Source organism: Myotis daubentonii, chromosome 17, assembly GCF_963259705.1.
Source record: "Myotis daubentonii chromosome 17, mMyoDau2.1, whole genome shotgun sequence".
Lineage (NCBI taxonomy): Eukaryota > Metazoa > Chordata > Mammalia > Chiroptera > Vespertilionidae > Myotis > Myotis daubentonii.
The window spans coordinates 43,664,073-43,678,253 of NC_081856.1; the positions used below are offsets into that span (position 1 = coordinate 43,664,073).

General features: G+C 39.0%; 1 protein-coding gene across 5 annotated transcripts in view; it reads left to right on the forward strand.

Annotated features, from left to right (window-relative positions):
- The window catches only part of STK3 (serine/threonine kinase 3), a 221,666-nt gene that overhangs the window by 164,536 nt on the left and 42,949 nt on the right, over positions 1–14,181 (forward strand). The window contains exon 11 of one of the 5 annotated variants that reach the window (XM_059672131.1): positions 7,319–7,399. The exons of the other annotated variants lie outside the window; for them this stretch is intronic. Coding sequence (XP_059528114.1) covers positions 7,319–7,384 — 66 coding nt within the window. The 3' untranslated portion in view covers positions 7,385–7,399. Of the gene's footprint in view, positions 1–7,318; positions 7,400–14,181 lie in introns of those variants that run through there. 5 annotated transcript variants of the gene reach the window in all.

The following is a 14,181-nucleotide window of genomic DNA, read 5'->3' on the forward strand; positions in this document are numbered from 1 at the left end:
AGAACTTTACTCCTAAATATTGTGATTATTTAAGTTTTTTAAATAATCAGATAATGGAGTTTTAAAATCTGTCCGCAATAAGTTTAGTACTAATTGCTAGCAAATATTAGCAATAGCACAGGTTATCCTGAAAACATTGTGATATTTACTTACTGTCTTTTCAATTTTGAAATTGTAAATTAGAAAAATAAAATCTGTATTTCTGTAGTTTTTGTAAGATTTCATTTTAAGCTACTTTTAAAAAAAATTTTAAATTATTTAGAATGCTGATATTCAAGCTTTAAATCATTCATGAACATAATGAATTATGTAGAATATTTAGCATCAAAGAACTCTGTCTTGTCTCAGCTAGAATAAATCTTAATAGCCCCTGGGAAAGAGTATGAAATGAGCTACAAAGTAATAAGTAAATTATCATAGTTAAGAAATATTAAATAAAATTATTTAATTATTTCAATTAGCTTTTCTACTTGTTGGCTTAAAACTACAACTTCTTATTTGCTCACACTTTTGTGGGTAAGCAGTTTGACTAGGTTTAGATGAGTGGTTCTTGTGCTGCTTTCACCCGGGGTGTCCACCAGCTTGACTAGAGTGAATGATTGAAAATTACTTCACTCCTGGGTCTGCCAGTTATGCCGACAGTTAGCAAGGCCACATGACCCTATCAGGCAAGTCTGGAGTTTTTAGGTGGCAGTAGTAGCCTGCCAAGAGGGTAATAGCAGAACTTGTAAGGCAGGGGTCCTCAAACTTTTTAAACAGGGGGCCAGTTCACTGTCCCTCAGACCGTTGGAGGGCCGGACTATAGTTTAAAAAAAAACTATGAACAAATTCCTATGCACACTGCACATATCTTATTTTGAAGTAAAAAAACAAAACAGGAACAAATACAATATTTGCATTTGCATGTGGCCCGCAGGCCATAGTTTGAGGACCCCTGTTGTAAGGCCTCTTGAGACCTATACTTGGGATCTGCATAGTGTCCATGTACAATAGCATCAAAACAATGAATACTTAGGGCCCTGGCCAGTGTGGCTCGGTTGGTTGGACATTGTCCCAGGTACCGAAAGGTTGCCGGCTCAGTTCCTGGTCAGGGCACATGCCCAGGTTGTGGGCTTGATCCCCAGTAGGGGGCATGCAGGAGGCAGCCCATCAATGTTTTACTCTCACATCGATGTGTCTCTCTCTCTAAAAGTCAATAAAAATATTTTTAAAAAATGAATACTTAGGAAAGATCTTAACCAAGGAGGTTCAAGACTTGTACACTGAAAACTACAAAACATTGCTTAAAGAAATTAAAGAAGACACTAAAACATGGAAAGACATCTCATGTTCAAGGGTTGAAAGTCTTAATATTATTAAGATGTGAATATTCTCTAAAGCAATCTATAGATTTAACATAATTTATATCAAAATCCCACTGACTTTTTGCAGAAGTAGAAAAATCCATCCTAAAATTCATATAAAATTTTAAGGAATTAGGAGAGTAAAACAGTCTTGAAAGAGAGAAACAAAGTTGGAGGTCTCATACTTCCTAATTTCAAAACTTACTACAAAGCTACAAAACAGTAATTAACAAAAAAAGCTACAGTAATCAAAACACACAGATACATAGACCAATGGATTAGAATAAAAGCCCAGAAATAAACATATGTAATCAAATAATTTTTCATAATAGGGAAAAGATAGTCTTGTTAACAAACAATGCTGGGAAAACTGGATATCCATATGCAAAATAATGAAGTTGGGCTCTTACCTTATACTGTATACAAAAATTAATTTAAAATGAATCAAAGATCTAAACATAAGAACTGAAACTATAAAACTCCTAGAAAAAAAATACGGGAAAAGCTTCATGACATTGGATTTAACAATCATTTCCTGATATGATACTGAAAGCATAGGCAACAAAAGAAAAAATACATAAATTGGACTACATCAAAATTAAAACTTTTGTATATCAAGGGAGTGAAAAGGCAACCTATGGAATGGGAGAAAACATTTGCAAATCCTCTATCTGATAAGGAATTAACATCCAGGATATACAGAGTGGGGCAAAAGTAGGTTTACAATTGTTTGTGTGGAAAATAATACAAAAATTAATAAATAATAATACAAGAATAAACTGTGTTTTGTGTACTCATAACCATAAACCTACTTTTGCCACACCCTGTATAAAGCACTTCTGCAATTCAACAACCAAATAACAACCCAATAAAAATAAATGGATAGCTATTTCTTCAAATAGATATTTCTCCAAAGAAGATAAACAAATGAAAACATGTTTAATATCACTAACTGTTAGGGAAATGCAAATCAAAACCATGAGATACCACTTTACACCCATTAAATGGCTGTTATATAAACACAGAGAGAGAGAGAGAGAGAGAGAGAGAGAGAGAGAGAATAACAAGTGTTTGAGGACTTGGAGAAGTTTGAACCCTTCCTTATGTATTGTAGGTGGGAATGTAAAGTGGTTTAGCTATTGTGGTAAACAACATGGCATTCCTTCAAAAAATTAAACAATATTACTCTGTGTGCCAGCAATTCTACTTCTGGGCATAAACCAAAAGAAGTGAGAGCAAGGGCTAAAACAGATATTTGTACATCCATGTTCATGGCAACATTATTCACAGTAGCCAAAAGGTGGAAGCAGCCCAAGTGTCCATTGAGGAATAAACAGAATGTGATATATATATACTGATGGAATATTATTCAACCTAAAAAGGAAAAATTCTGACACATGCCATAATATGGACAAACCTTAAAGATACTGTGCTAAGTGAAATAGCTAGTCACACAAGGACAAATACTGTGTGACTCCACTTACATGAGATACCTAGAGTATTCAGATTCATAGAGATAGGAAACAGAATGGGAGTGGCCAGGGGCTGGAGCAGAGGAGAGATAGGGAATTATTGTTTAGTGGGTACAGAGTTTTACCTTTGCAAGATGAAAAAAGTTCCAGGGATGGATGGTTGTGATTGTGGCCCAACAGTGTGAATGTACTTAATGCTACTGAACTTGTATGCTTAGAAATGGTTAAAATGGTGAATGTTAACATATGTATTTTACCACAATAAAAAAAATAAGAGGGAGAAAAAGAATTTGCATAGTATCTGCCCTGGCCAGTGTGGTCAGTGGTTAGACCAGGGATGGGCAAACTTTTTGACTCGAGGGCTACAATGGGTTCTTAAACTGGACCGGAGGGCCGGAACAAAAGCATGGATGGAGTGTTTGTGTGAACTAATATAAATTCAAAGTAAACATCATTACATAAAAGGGTATGGTCTTTTTTTTTTAGTTTCATTCATTTCAAACGGGCCGGATCTGGCCCGCGGGCCATAGTTTGCCCACGGCTGGGTTAGACGGTCAGCCTGTGCATGGAAGGGTTCCATTCCCAGTCAAGGGCACATACATGTGTTGCAGGTTTGAACCCCAGCCCCCATCAGAGTGCATTCAGGAGACAACCTATTGATGTCTCTCTCACATCAATGCGCCCCCCCCCCCCCCCCGTCCTTCCACTCTCTCTAAAAATCAATGGAAAAAATGTCCTCGGGTGAGGATTAACAAAACAAAACACAAAAAAAATGCATAGTGTCACTTCTGCCGTATTTTGTTAATCAAGATATGTCACATGACCAGTCAAGATTCAAGATTTTGGAGTCCTTCTACCTGAAAATTCCAAACTTGTTAGAAAACAAACTGATTTAACAGATGTTCTGCTTTCTGCTTTAGATTGTGCTAGGCACTATGGGATATAAACACACATACATAATATTTATTAAATTAAAAAGGCATTAATTAACTATTAAGTTGTAATCCAGAGCAATAATTCTAATGTCATATGGTTTTGCATAAGAGGGGGGAACTCAATATTAAGGCTGGAATGGGTTATGAAATTACACTATTGTGAGGGCTTTGTCTAAGCATTGAAAGATGGATATCAGGAGGAGGGAATGCTGGCACTACCAAGAATGATGCGTATAATAAAAAGCTTAGAGGTAGGAAACCACACGTTGTATTGGATGACAATGACACAGGGAAGGAAATACAATGGAAAGGCTCAGATGGCGGAATCCCTGAGCACAAGATTGCAGAGTCTGAATTTTTATTTCATAATAGAAAGCCACGGAAGGTTTTCAAGTTGGAGAGTGACATGATGAACTGTTTTAAGATCTTAATCTTGATGGCAGCAGGATTTGATTGCTAGGGAAAGACTAGAGGTAGGAAAAACCAGTTATGTGAAATAGGCTTACAGTAATATACAGATGGTCCCTGACTTAACAATGATTTGACTTACGATTTGCTGCTTTGGGTGATATGAAAATAATATCTCTTTCTCTCTCTTTGTGCTTCACGTTCAGTAGAAATCATACTTAAAATTTTGAATTTGCTCTTTTCCCTGGGCTAGTGATAGGCAGTATGGCACTGTCTCACGATGCAGGGCAGCAGCAGTGAGCCACAGCTCCCAGTCAGACACATGACCACAGGGTAAACAGCTGATGTTTTACCCTGCACTATGTGTGTTACTGGGTATGTTGGATATTGTGCTCTGAACATGTTTAAGATAGGCTAGGCTAAGCTATGGTGTTCGGTAGGTAAGGCGGGTTAAATGCATTTTGACTTGATATTTTCAACTTATGATGGGTTTATTGGGAGGTTACTCCACTGTAAGTTACGGAGTATCTCTAATAATAAAATGGAGGAGAAAAGGAAACAAAAACAGGGGTAGATGTAGGATGCATTAGAAAAGGTTAATCAATGGAAATAGCCAACTTACTAGAGTGCTATTTTGGTTAAGGTGAAGAACTAAGTAACAGGAGGTGAAAGAAAAAAAAGAAACAAACATGTCCTCACAGGAGGAAAGAGGCTTCAAAAAATCCTGCGACTAGATTCCACTTTTGTGGGATTATTTTTTTCTGATTTACACAGGGCATGGAGCCTTAAAAGGGAGGGGAGTAGGAACAGAGTGGCTAGAGCAGTTCTTCCCTCTTCATCGTTCACTGCACCTGTCAACTGGAGCCACCAACCCTCCATCACTTTGCGGCAAATGGAAGATGTTTGTGAACAGCTCCTGAGGATAGTGTAAATGGGAATAAGTAAGAGATGAATAAAGGCAGGATTGCCAGGTGAATAAAGAAGTACTAGAAGTAGTAGTGAGTGTGGTAAAAAAAAAACAACAACAAAGAAAAATGGGTAAGAGGGGCTAAAAGAGAGTAGGGCCAAGTGTAAAGGGTCAATAGAATACTTTGCTTACAAAGTAAGGGAATGCTCTAAAAGCAAAGACAGATTTCCATTTATGACACCAGCTGGTAATGATAAGAGACGTCTGGTCTTATTTATTCCATCATACATTAAATATAGGATATTAAAAAAAATGACTCATCAAAGTAAACAGTGTGCTAAGGTTTGTGTGTTTATCTTCCCTCTTTATGATGTATCTCAGGGCTACTTTCCAAAAGAACTGGGCTTCAGGTATGTCTATTAAATAGAAATTGCTTAAAACAGCCCTAAGTTGTTTTGACCATATTTCCAGGATGTAGAAGTCTTATCCTTCTGCATGGAGGAAAATAGGTTTCCAGAAAGAAAAATGAAAGAGAACACTTCATTATCGTTTGTAGTATTCAGAGCAGGTTCCTAGAAGGCAGAACTTACTCAGAGGCAACTGCTGGACAGATGGGCGGAGCCGGAAGCAGTTATCTTAAAGCCTGTCTGCAACATCATGTGCGTCTTTTCTTTTTTAAAATATATTTTTATTGACTTTAGAGAGAGAGGAAGGGAGAGGGAGAGAGAGATGTAAATATCAATGATGAAAGAGAACCATGGATCGGCTGCCTCCTGCACGTCCCACACTGGGGATAGAGCCCGCAACCCGGGCCTGTGCCTTTGACCGGAATCGAACCCAGGACCCTTCTGTTCCCAGGCCGACGCTCTTTCCACTGAGCCAAACCAGCTAGGGCTGTGTCTTTTCTTTTGCATTGTCTTTTGGATTTTCTGTGAACTGTTGTTTCATATTATGTTCCTGGATGTAATGGGATGACAGGAGAATTAATTTATGTTCACCAATGTGGAGGTATTATGAAGATAGGATAAAATATATTTAGGCTAATTGAACCAATTATTTGAACTTTACTAAAAATTGTTTTGGGTGTGCCTGTGAAGACTTATAAAACAAGTGTAAAAGGCAAATCTGTTTATTATAGCACTAGTCTAATGTTTCAGTTTTTGTTAGAATTATTTCCAAACAGCCTTCGCATCCAGATTGTTTAGTGTTAAATAGAAAGAGTGTGTCGATCATGTTTTGCAGAAGTTACAGCATCATTCATAAATAGATATATTTTGGGTAACATAAAGATTTTGGAATAAGAACAAAACTTTAAAAGCCATCTGTTAACCCACTATATTCATTCCAAATTTTTTTTTTAAAAAAGGAAAGAAATTAGATTGACAATAAGTACTAGTATAAGAGGAATTAGGTAAATTAACCAATATTTGTTTTTGATTCAAACTAAATTATAAATTAACATTTCTTGATTACTATGATTCTTAAATATTTATTCCATTGGTGATGTTCTTTTGAGCTAAGGGACACAAAAATTTCTCCAGGGCAGGGCTGGATAAAAAGTCTCAATCATTGTGGCAAAAGGAAAAATAGTCCTTTCCTCTCATACTTTTCTAAGTTTTTTAGTCTTACCTCTGATTCCTGGATTGCCAAGTCGGTGTGGTTATAAGGAAACAAAAACAAAACAAACATCAACAAAAATTCTCACTGCTACAAAACGCCAAACCCAGAGAAAGGACCAGCCCTGCTGCTGGAACCCCCCCCCCCCCCCCCCCCCCCCGGGCATTAGGAATAGTTCCTTGTTCCGGAGAAGTGTTTCCTTCTCAGGATCTCTTCACCCTCCTAGAGCAACCTAAGTTACGAAGGGTAATAAAGTGGAGACAGTGGTGAGCACAAGAGCCCACAAAAACACTTGCAGCAACGCCAGCGCTTTGAAAAGCCTTGGGAGAACCTAAGCCAGCAGCCTCTACCAGTTTTTACTGGTGTAGCTTTATGCTATCATCGGTGGTACTTACTTAAACACAGATAATGTTTTTGGAGATGTTGGTTAGAAGTTACCTTATTCAAAGAACATCTTGTTCTCTTCAGCCCCTCATTGTGTGAACTGAGGAAACCACTTCAGTTGAGTGAAGTGTTTAAGCACATTGTCATCAATTAGCTTTGCATTAATTAAATGATTATTGTCAAGTATTTCCAGATGTTTGAGTTAACAAAGTATGAAAAGAAAACTAGATATTTGGGGTTTATTTCTTCTAGGGTAAAGAAGAAATAAACACAAAACCTCCAATGTTGTGGTGGACAGCCCTGGATAAGAGTTTATGATCACAGGTGTATGTGTGGCATGAACTTGAGTGTATGTGGCACAGTGCGCTTTCACTGCTCACTCTTTCCTTGTAGAGCCAACGGGAAATTAAAATTAATGAGAAGCCTACACTTTGAAACGCTTGCAGAATTCTTGACTATTTCAGTCCTCTGCCAGCTCACGAAGTCTGTGCTGGCAGTCCTATCCCACAGATGGTGTGGCGTGTGTACACCATCATGTGATTCTAGGCCCATGCAGAATTTTTATCAGATTTTGACCATCAATTTACTGAGGCATTTAAGACAGTCATGACCTTTGTTTTGAAAGGAGGGTGGCTTCCCCAAACATGCTTATATACAAGTAGGAAAAAAAACGTTGAGTTAAGTAATCACTGGACAACTCAGCTGGATTTAATTGATTCTATAGTAAAGCATCTCTGAACGGCCACACTGCTGTTTTCCCCCTTCAGTATAATTTAGTGCATTTGGCCACCTGAGGTAGAATGAGCATTTTGCTTTCTTATTCCTAAATATGCTGTTTAAGTCTTCCATACTTTCAGAAATGTTTACTTGCAGTGTCTACTGAAACATTAAGCTAATTCTGCTTATTTAGGTAATTAATACCTTAAGTTAAAATGCACTATATGATCATTTCCTTTACAAATTAAAGTGAGCAGGCCTATCCTTATTGTATTAATTAAGATAGAAAGCACAGGTGCAGTATGTGGTTTCTTGTCACTGTGTTGGAATGTACTAAGATATTTAAAGCGCATGGCAGAAAGAAAAATGGCTTACCAAAAAGAGTTCTAAAAAACATAAACTCGTCTCATAGTAATTTATTTTTTAAAAATGCCTTTTATTAAAAGATTGTTTTGAAAAATTGGTTATACTGTACTCCAAGCATATGTTGTGGCTAATGTTGATGTGTGAAGTTGTTATTTTGACTCTGTAGGCTCTCTGTTCATAACCTCATTTTGAATGTTTAGTCAATAAGCATCAAAAGCAATATTAAGAACCACTAGTGGACTTCAGGATCAAAGAGCGGCCAATATAATTTATTTCCTTTTAATTTCAGACTGATGCCCATGGTGTTTACTTCTTAAATAAACCATTCAATTTCAAGTGCGTTGTTAGCCTCGGTTGAGGTTACTAGTGATGCATATTTCAGGTTGTCTTGATAATAGTTCTTTTTACTTTAACTGTCATAAATGAAATGTTTTAATCTAAAATTATTTTTGTACTTTCATACTTGAGGTTTTCAGAATATATCGAGTAGTCTAGTGTCAGAACCTTTTTCATAACTAACTTTCATCATACTGCCTGACATACATCTCTCACAGTTAGAAGTACACACAGTAGTTCCCTGGGGGCCTATTAGGTTTGTTGGCCTGGCTAACCTAATGCTGACACCTTTCTCTCCTGTCCTGACAGTGGGTTGGCAACCTTTTCTATAGTACCTCTCACTCACTGAAATAGAAAACTTTCATTAGGTTGGATTCTTCAGGTTGGGAGACTTTTCAGTAAATAACAAGTGTTTTTAAAAAACCAGACTAGTTTTGTTTTGTTATTGTGTCCATCAATAATAGAAACAACTTTTTTCCAGAAATAGAGACAGATCTTAAGGGAAAGTGTGAAAGATGATATCAAAGTAATGTGTAGTAACAGGTAAAAGAATTTTGGAAAACAAATATCTTAATTTCATTAATTTACTTTGAATATATATTTTTATGGTTCTTAACAAAGAAACTATTTGTTCTTTATGAATTAAGTGATGATGCATGTTTAATTTTATATGTAGTTTACTGTTGTGATTAAAACTGTTGTTAATAATTAAGTCTCAGTAACCTGGGTTAGAGTATCAAGTTGTAACTACAGTCCTTCAATTTAGTTTTTAATTTTCTATCTCAATGTGAGAATGCAAATGAAGCTACATAATAGCCTAGGATACAAATATATACATATGTAAAAGGCTAATACCCAGCGATACCCTTTTACTAACTAGGCAAATGAAATGAGTAGTCAGTTGTGGATTATCATTGCTAATGGAAGAGCTAAATGGATAGTCATTTAGTGATTGTATTCTTTGATGAAAAGAAACTTTCTGTCTTTAACCTAGAACTTCAGTGATGGTACAAAATTCCTGAAGTTGCCTTCCTTTTTATTTTAAACATTGCATTATTGACTGTGAATATTTCCTTAGCAGATCTGTATAAGGCACAATAGAAATAAGATGCAGATAAATTCCCCCTTGATTTGCAGAAAACAGTGAATTACAGCTAATGTCTGCAAAGTTTTTCCCCATTTTCCTTTATTATAGAATTACTAGAGGCCCGGTGCACAAAAATTTGTGCACTCAGGGGGGTCCCTCAGCCCGGCCTGTGCCCTCTCGCAGTCTGGGACACCTCGGGGGATGTCCACCTGCTGACTTCGGCCTGCTTCCTGGGGGATTGGGCCTAAGATGGCAGTCAGACATCCCTCTGGCAGCCCGGGAGCCCTTGGGGAATGTCCACTTGCCAGCAGAGAGCAGGCCTAAGCTGCAGTCGGACATCCTTAGCGTTGCTGAGGAGGCGGGAGAGGCTCCCACCACCACTGCTGTACTGGCAGCCATCAGCCTGGCTTGTGGCTGAGCAGAGCTCCCCCATGTGGGAGCGCACTGACCACCAGGGGGCAGCTCCTGCATTGAGCGTCTGCTCCTTGGTGGTCAGTGTGTGTCATAGTGACCAGTCATTCCCAGTCATTCTGCTGTTAGAGTCAATTTGCACATTACCCTTTTATTATATAGGATAGAGGCCTGGTGCATGGGTGGGGGCCGGCTGGTTTGCCCTGAAGGGTGTCCCGGATCAGGGTAGGGGTCCCGCTGGGGTGCCTGGCCAGCCTGGGTGAGGAGCTGAGGGCCGTTTTCAGACTGGCCACACCCCCTTAAGGGTGGGGGTTCCCGCTGGGGTGCTTGACTAGCCTGGGTGAGGGGCTGATGGCTGTTTGCAGGCTGGCCAAGCCCCTCAGTAGGGACCCTCACCCCATGAGGGTGTGGCCATCCTGGGTGACGGACTGATGGCTGTTTGCAGGCTGGCCACAGCCCCCAACCACCCAAGCTCTCAGTAGAGGCTGTCTGGAAGCAGGTATCCAGGATTTATTTATCTTCTATAATTGAAACTTTGTTGCCTTGAGTGGAGCCCACAGCCAGCCAGGGCAGGCGGGAAACTTGGCTTCCTCCATTGCTGGGGGCAACCAAGCCTCCTGCTTGCTCCAGCTCTGTGGCTGCCAGCAGCCATCTTGGTTGGGTTAATTTGCATATAATCACTCTGATTGGCCGGTGGGCGTGGCTTGTGAGTATAGCAGAGGTACGGTCAATTTGCACGTTTCTCTTTTATTAGATAAGATAGGTGTCATCTTCTAGAAAAATATCCTTTAAATAACTCAGTTAAGGAAATTATTGTTATTATGCAGCCCTTAGAAGTCTAGTAGTCATCATTTAACAGCAGCTCCTCAGATATACTGTTACATATATCTGAAATGACCAATTTTTGTTGTTATTTTTAAAGCATTTTTCAGAATTTAGTCAACCTGTGAGCTCCTTTTTGTATTTTATATCAGTTGCCCTGACCTGTAAGAATTTTTTCTTGGTCTGTAGTCATACATATTTTTCTTTCTTGACTCCACATTAAAATTATCAAGCTTCATTCATTTGGCTATTCCACATTTTGCTATGCTTTGTAATAGGAAGCTGCATTTTTAAAACTTCATCTGAAATTGTTTTTCCAACTAACCAGTTCTTTAATGCATGTGCAGTTTTGTCTGCAGGTATAATTTTACTGTTCAGAATTTTTCTATCATTTTGCTTCTGGCTAATACACTAAATGTTAGTAAAAATAATAGCTAATACATATTGAGAGCTTACTGTGTGCTCAGTACTAATACGTCTCAGAACACTCTTCTGACAATGATCCTTTGATGATCATATTGTACCCCCCTTTCCCCCCGCACCCCCTGCGCCCCACCTTTTTCTGCAACTGAGGAAATTAAGGTACAGAGAGACTAAGTTCGGTGGTTAAAGTCACATAGCTTCTAGGTGGTGGAGCCAAAATTTGAACCTAGGAAATATGACTTTAGAGTTCACCCTGCAATTCAACAGTTATCCTATTACTAAGCCTTTAGTGAGGAGGTTAACTTGAGTCATAAAACCAAGAAAAAGAGCAGATAGGTAAATCCTGGTACCGAACCCAATCTGGAGACCATTACAATAAAGTAGGGGTTCAGACATGGGTCACGCAGAGATACAGGGTCTGTATGAGTTGGCTTTGTCAGAGACAGAGAAGGCTGTTCTGGGCCAGAGAGCTGGTCATAAAGGAGATGATGCCTACTGAACGGAGTAACACTGATTCTGATGCAGGACTGGCCCTGGTTGGACAGGCCTTAGTTGCCAGGCTGAGACTTCTAGCATGTATTTAGCTTTAATCCTGTGGGCAGGGGTAGCTAGTGCAGAATTCTTATCAGGAAGGTAACTTAATCAGGTTTATTTTTTAGTGTCAAGGTGAAGCATAGGCAGGAATTGAAGACCTAGGAGGGTTGAACTAAAGACTTGAATTTGTCAGAGTTGAGAAGGCAAAGATAGTAGAATTAGAGGAGAGAGGCTACATTCAAGATATCATCTAGATTAGGTTAGATCATTTAGAATCATCTGGATTTAGTAACCAGTTGTGTGTATGGGATTAGGGTAAAGAAGTCTCCTGATTTAGAGGATTATATTCCTGGTGTTGCCATTGAGTGAGATGCAAAATAGAAAAGGAGGGAAGAACACATTTTGGAGGTTGGGTGTGTCTGGGAGTGAGCTAATGAGTTCTATTGAGGACGTATTAAGTTTGTCATATCTGTGGGACATAAAGCTAGGTAATTGAAAACGTAGGATGAAGCTATGGATTTGGCTTAATAAAGCGTACATGAGAATACCAAGAGAGAACCTTGAAGTAAGGAGAACTGGTTACCAAAAGTAGATTTCTAGGGAATCCCAAATTTAAGGTGGCCAGAGAAGGAGCAGTGGGGAGGGAGATTGGCTTTATCTATCTATGGATATGAGTTGAACCAAGCTTAAGCAGGCAAGTCGCAGCTGTCACTTGAGAATTTACCATGGGTAACATTTTGGTTTTTTAAAAATGGGGTGTATACAGTCAAACCTTCATTCTTGAAGGTCTCCCATCTCAAACTAAGTTATTCAGTTCTTGAAAGTTGTTCACGGAAGTAATGTCTCCTTGTTGAACAAAAATTTCCAATTCTGGGCCTGACAATCCTTTCTTGCTGATACATCATCATAACAAAAAGTGTCTCTCAGGCCACAAAGGAGAGAATTCAAGTTAGTTTACCTAACTAACTCTTGCTTGTTAACCTCTCAGGAAACTGTGCTGTGAATATTTTTGTGTGTTTTTTGCTTTTGTTGACAATTAGCATGATTTTAAAACATAAAGAGGCCTTCAAGAGAGCTAATGTTGCTAAGGGTGTGAATGAAACGATGAATGATCGCAGGCAGTTGAAGAGGTAGAAAACTGTTGTTGACTTGGATAAAGGAAAAGCAGTTAGCAGGTGTCAGCATTTCCGAGGCAGGGATATGGGGAAAAGCGAAGATGCTGCATACTGGCTTCCAAAAGACACCCCTGGACCGGGTGCTGAAAGTGATTCCTTTAAGGCCAGGAGGGGGTAGTTCGATAAATTTAAGAAAAGAAGTGTTTGTTTATAGATTAAACAGTGTATTAGACATGTGCTTTATATAAGAAAGGTTAGAACAGGGAATCATTTGGGGATCTGAAATGAATTAATATAAATTACATTTTTTCTAATGGGAAAAAAATGATTTGGTTTTCAAACAAATTGCTTCTTGAACAGCCTTGTAAATTTGAGAATCGAGGTTCCACTGTATTGGCCTATGCTTGAATTTAAAAGAATAATTTCAGCTACAAGTTTCTTGTTATCTACTCTTTGAGGTTTCATCCTGGCATGAGGGGTTATGTATAAGTATGTAAGCACTTTTTAAACAGTTTCAACTCATTGAGGATAAACCTGAAACAGCCTTTTCTCCAAACCTACTTTTAACCATGCACTCTCTAACCTCCCTTTCTGTCCCTTAGCTATGCCTTTGGGTAAATGCTACAACTTTCTGCTCACTTTTGGTGAGTAAAAGTCTGAGTAGTTTAAAATTTTTAATCTCAAATTTGATTTAACTCTCACCTGAATATTCCCTACCCTACATCTCAGAGCAGGCCACTACTACTGGCTTAACATAATGGGCGTGCTTTCTCCTCTCCTGGGTCTACTCTTGGAGAGATGGGGTTGGGGGTGGGGAGTATGTTAGCGGAGGGACAGAGAGGCGGAGGTCATCACCTGAACCTGGTCACCTGAAGATGATGTGTCCTATTTGTATTGTGGTTCTAACTGCTGCACAATGTCTCGGCCGATGTCGTGATTTCATGTGGACAGTATGTGTGGTTTTCTTGGATTGTCACTCTTATCCTGGCTCCTTTCTGTTCCAGCAATTTCAGTCCCTCTCCAGGCAGGGCACTGGATGCATCTGACCAGCAGCCTTGCTTCTTTCTTTAATCACGGAGCCATGGGAATCCATGATGTTCTGTTTCTAGGGTCTTGGGTAGTATGAGAGGTTCTCCTTGTTCTCTCCTTCCCATGTAGGTCTGCAGGTGCAGGCTACTCCGTCAAGCCTCCCATTTGCAGAAATATGTTTTCCCCCACCTCCTACATACATCCAGGGACATATGTCAAGTCTTGCAAGAACATTTTCACCAGGCCTTAAATCAGATTTGAGTGTTAAATAATAC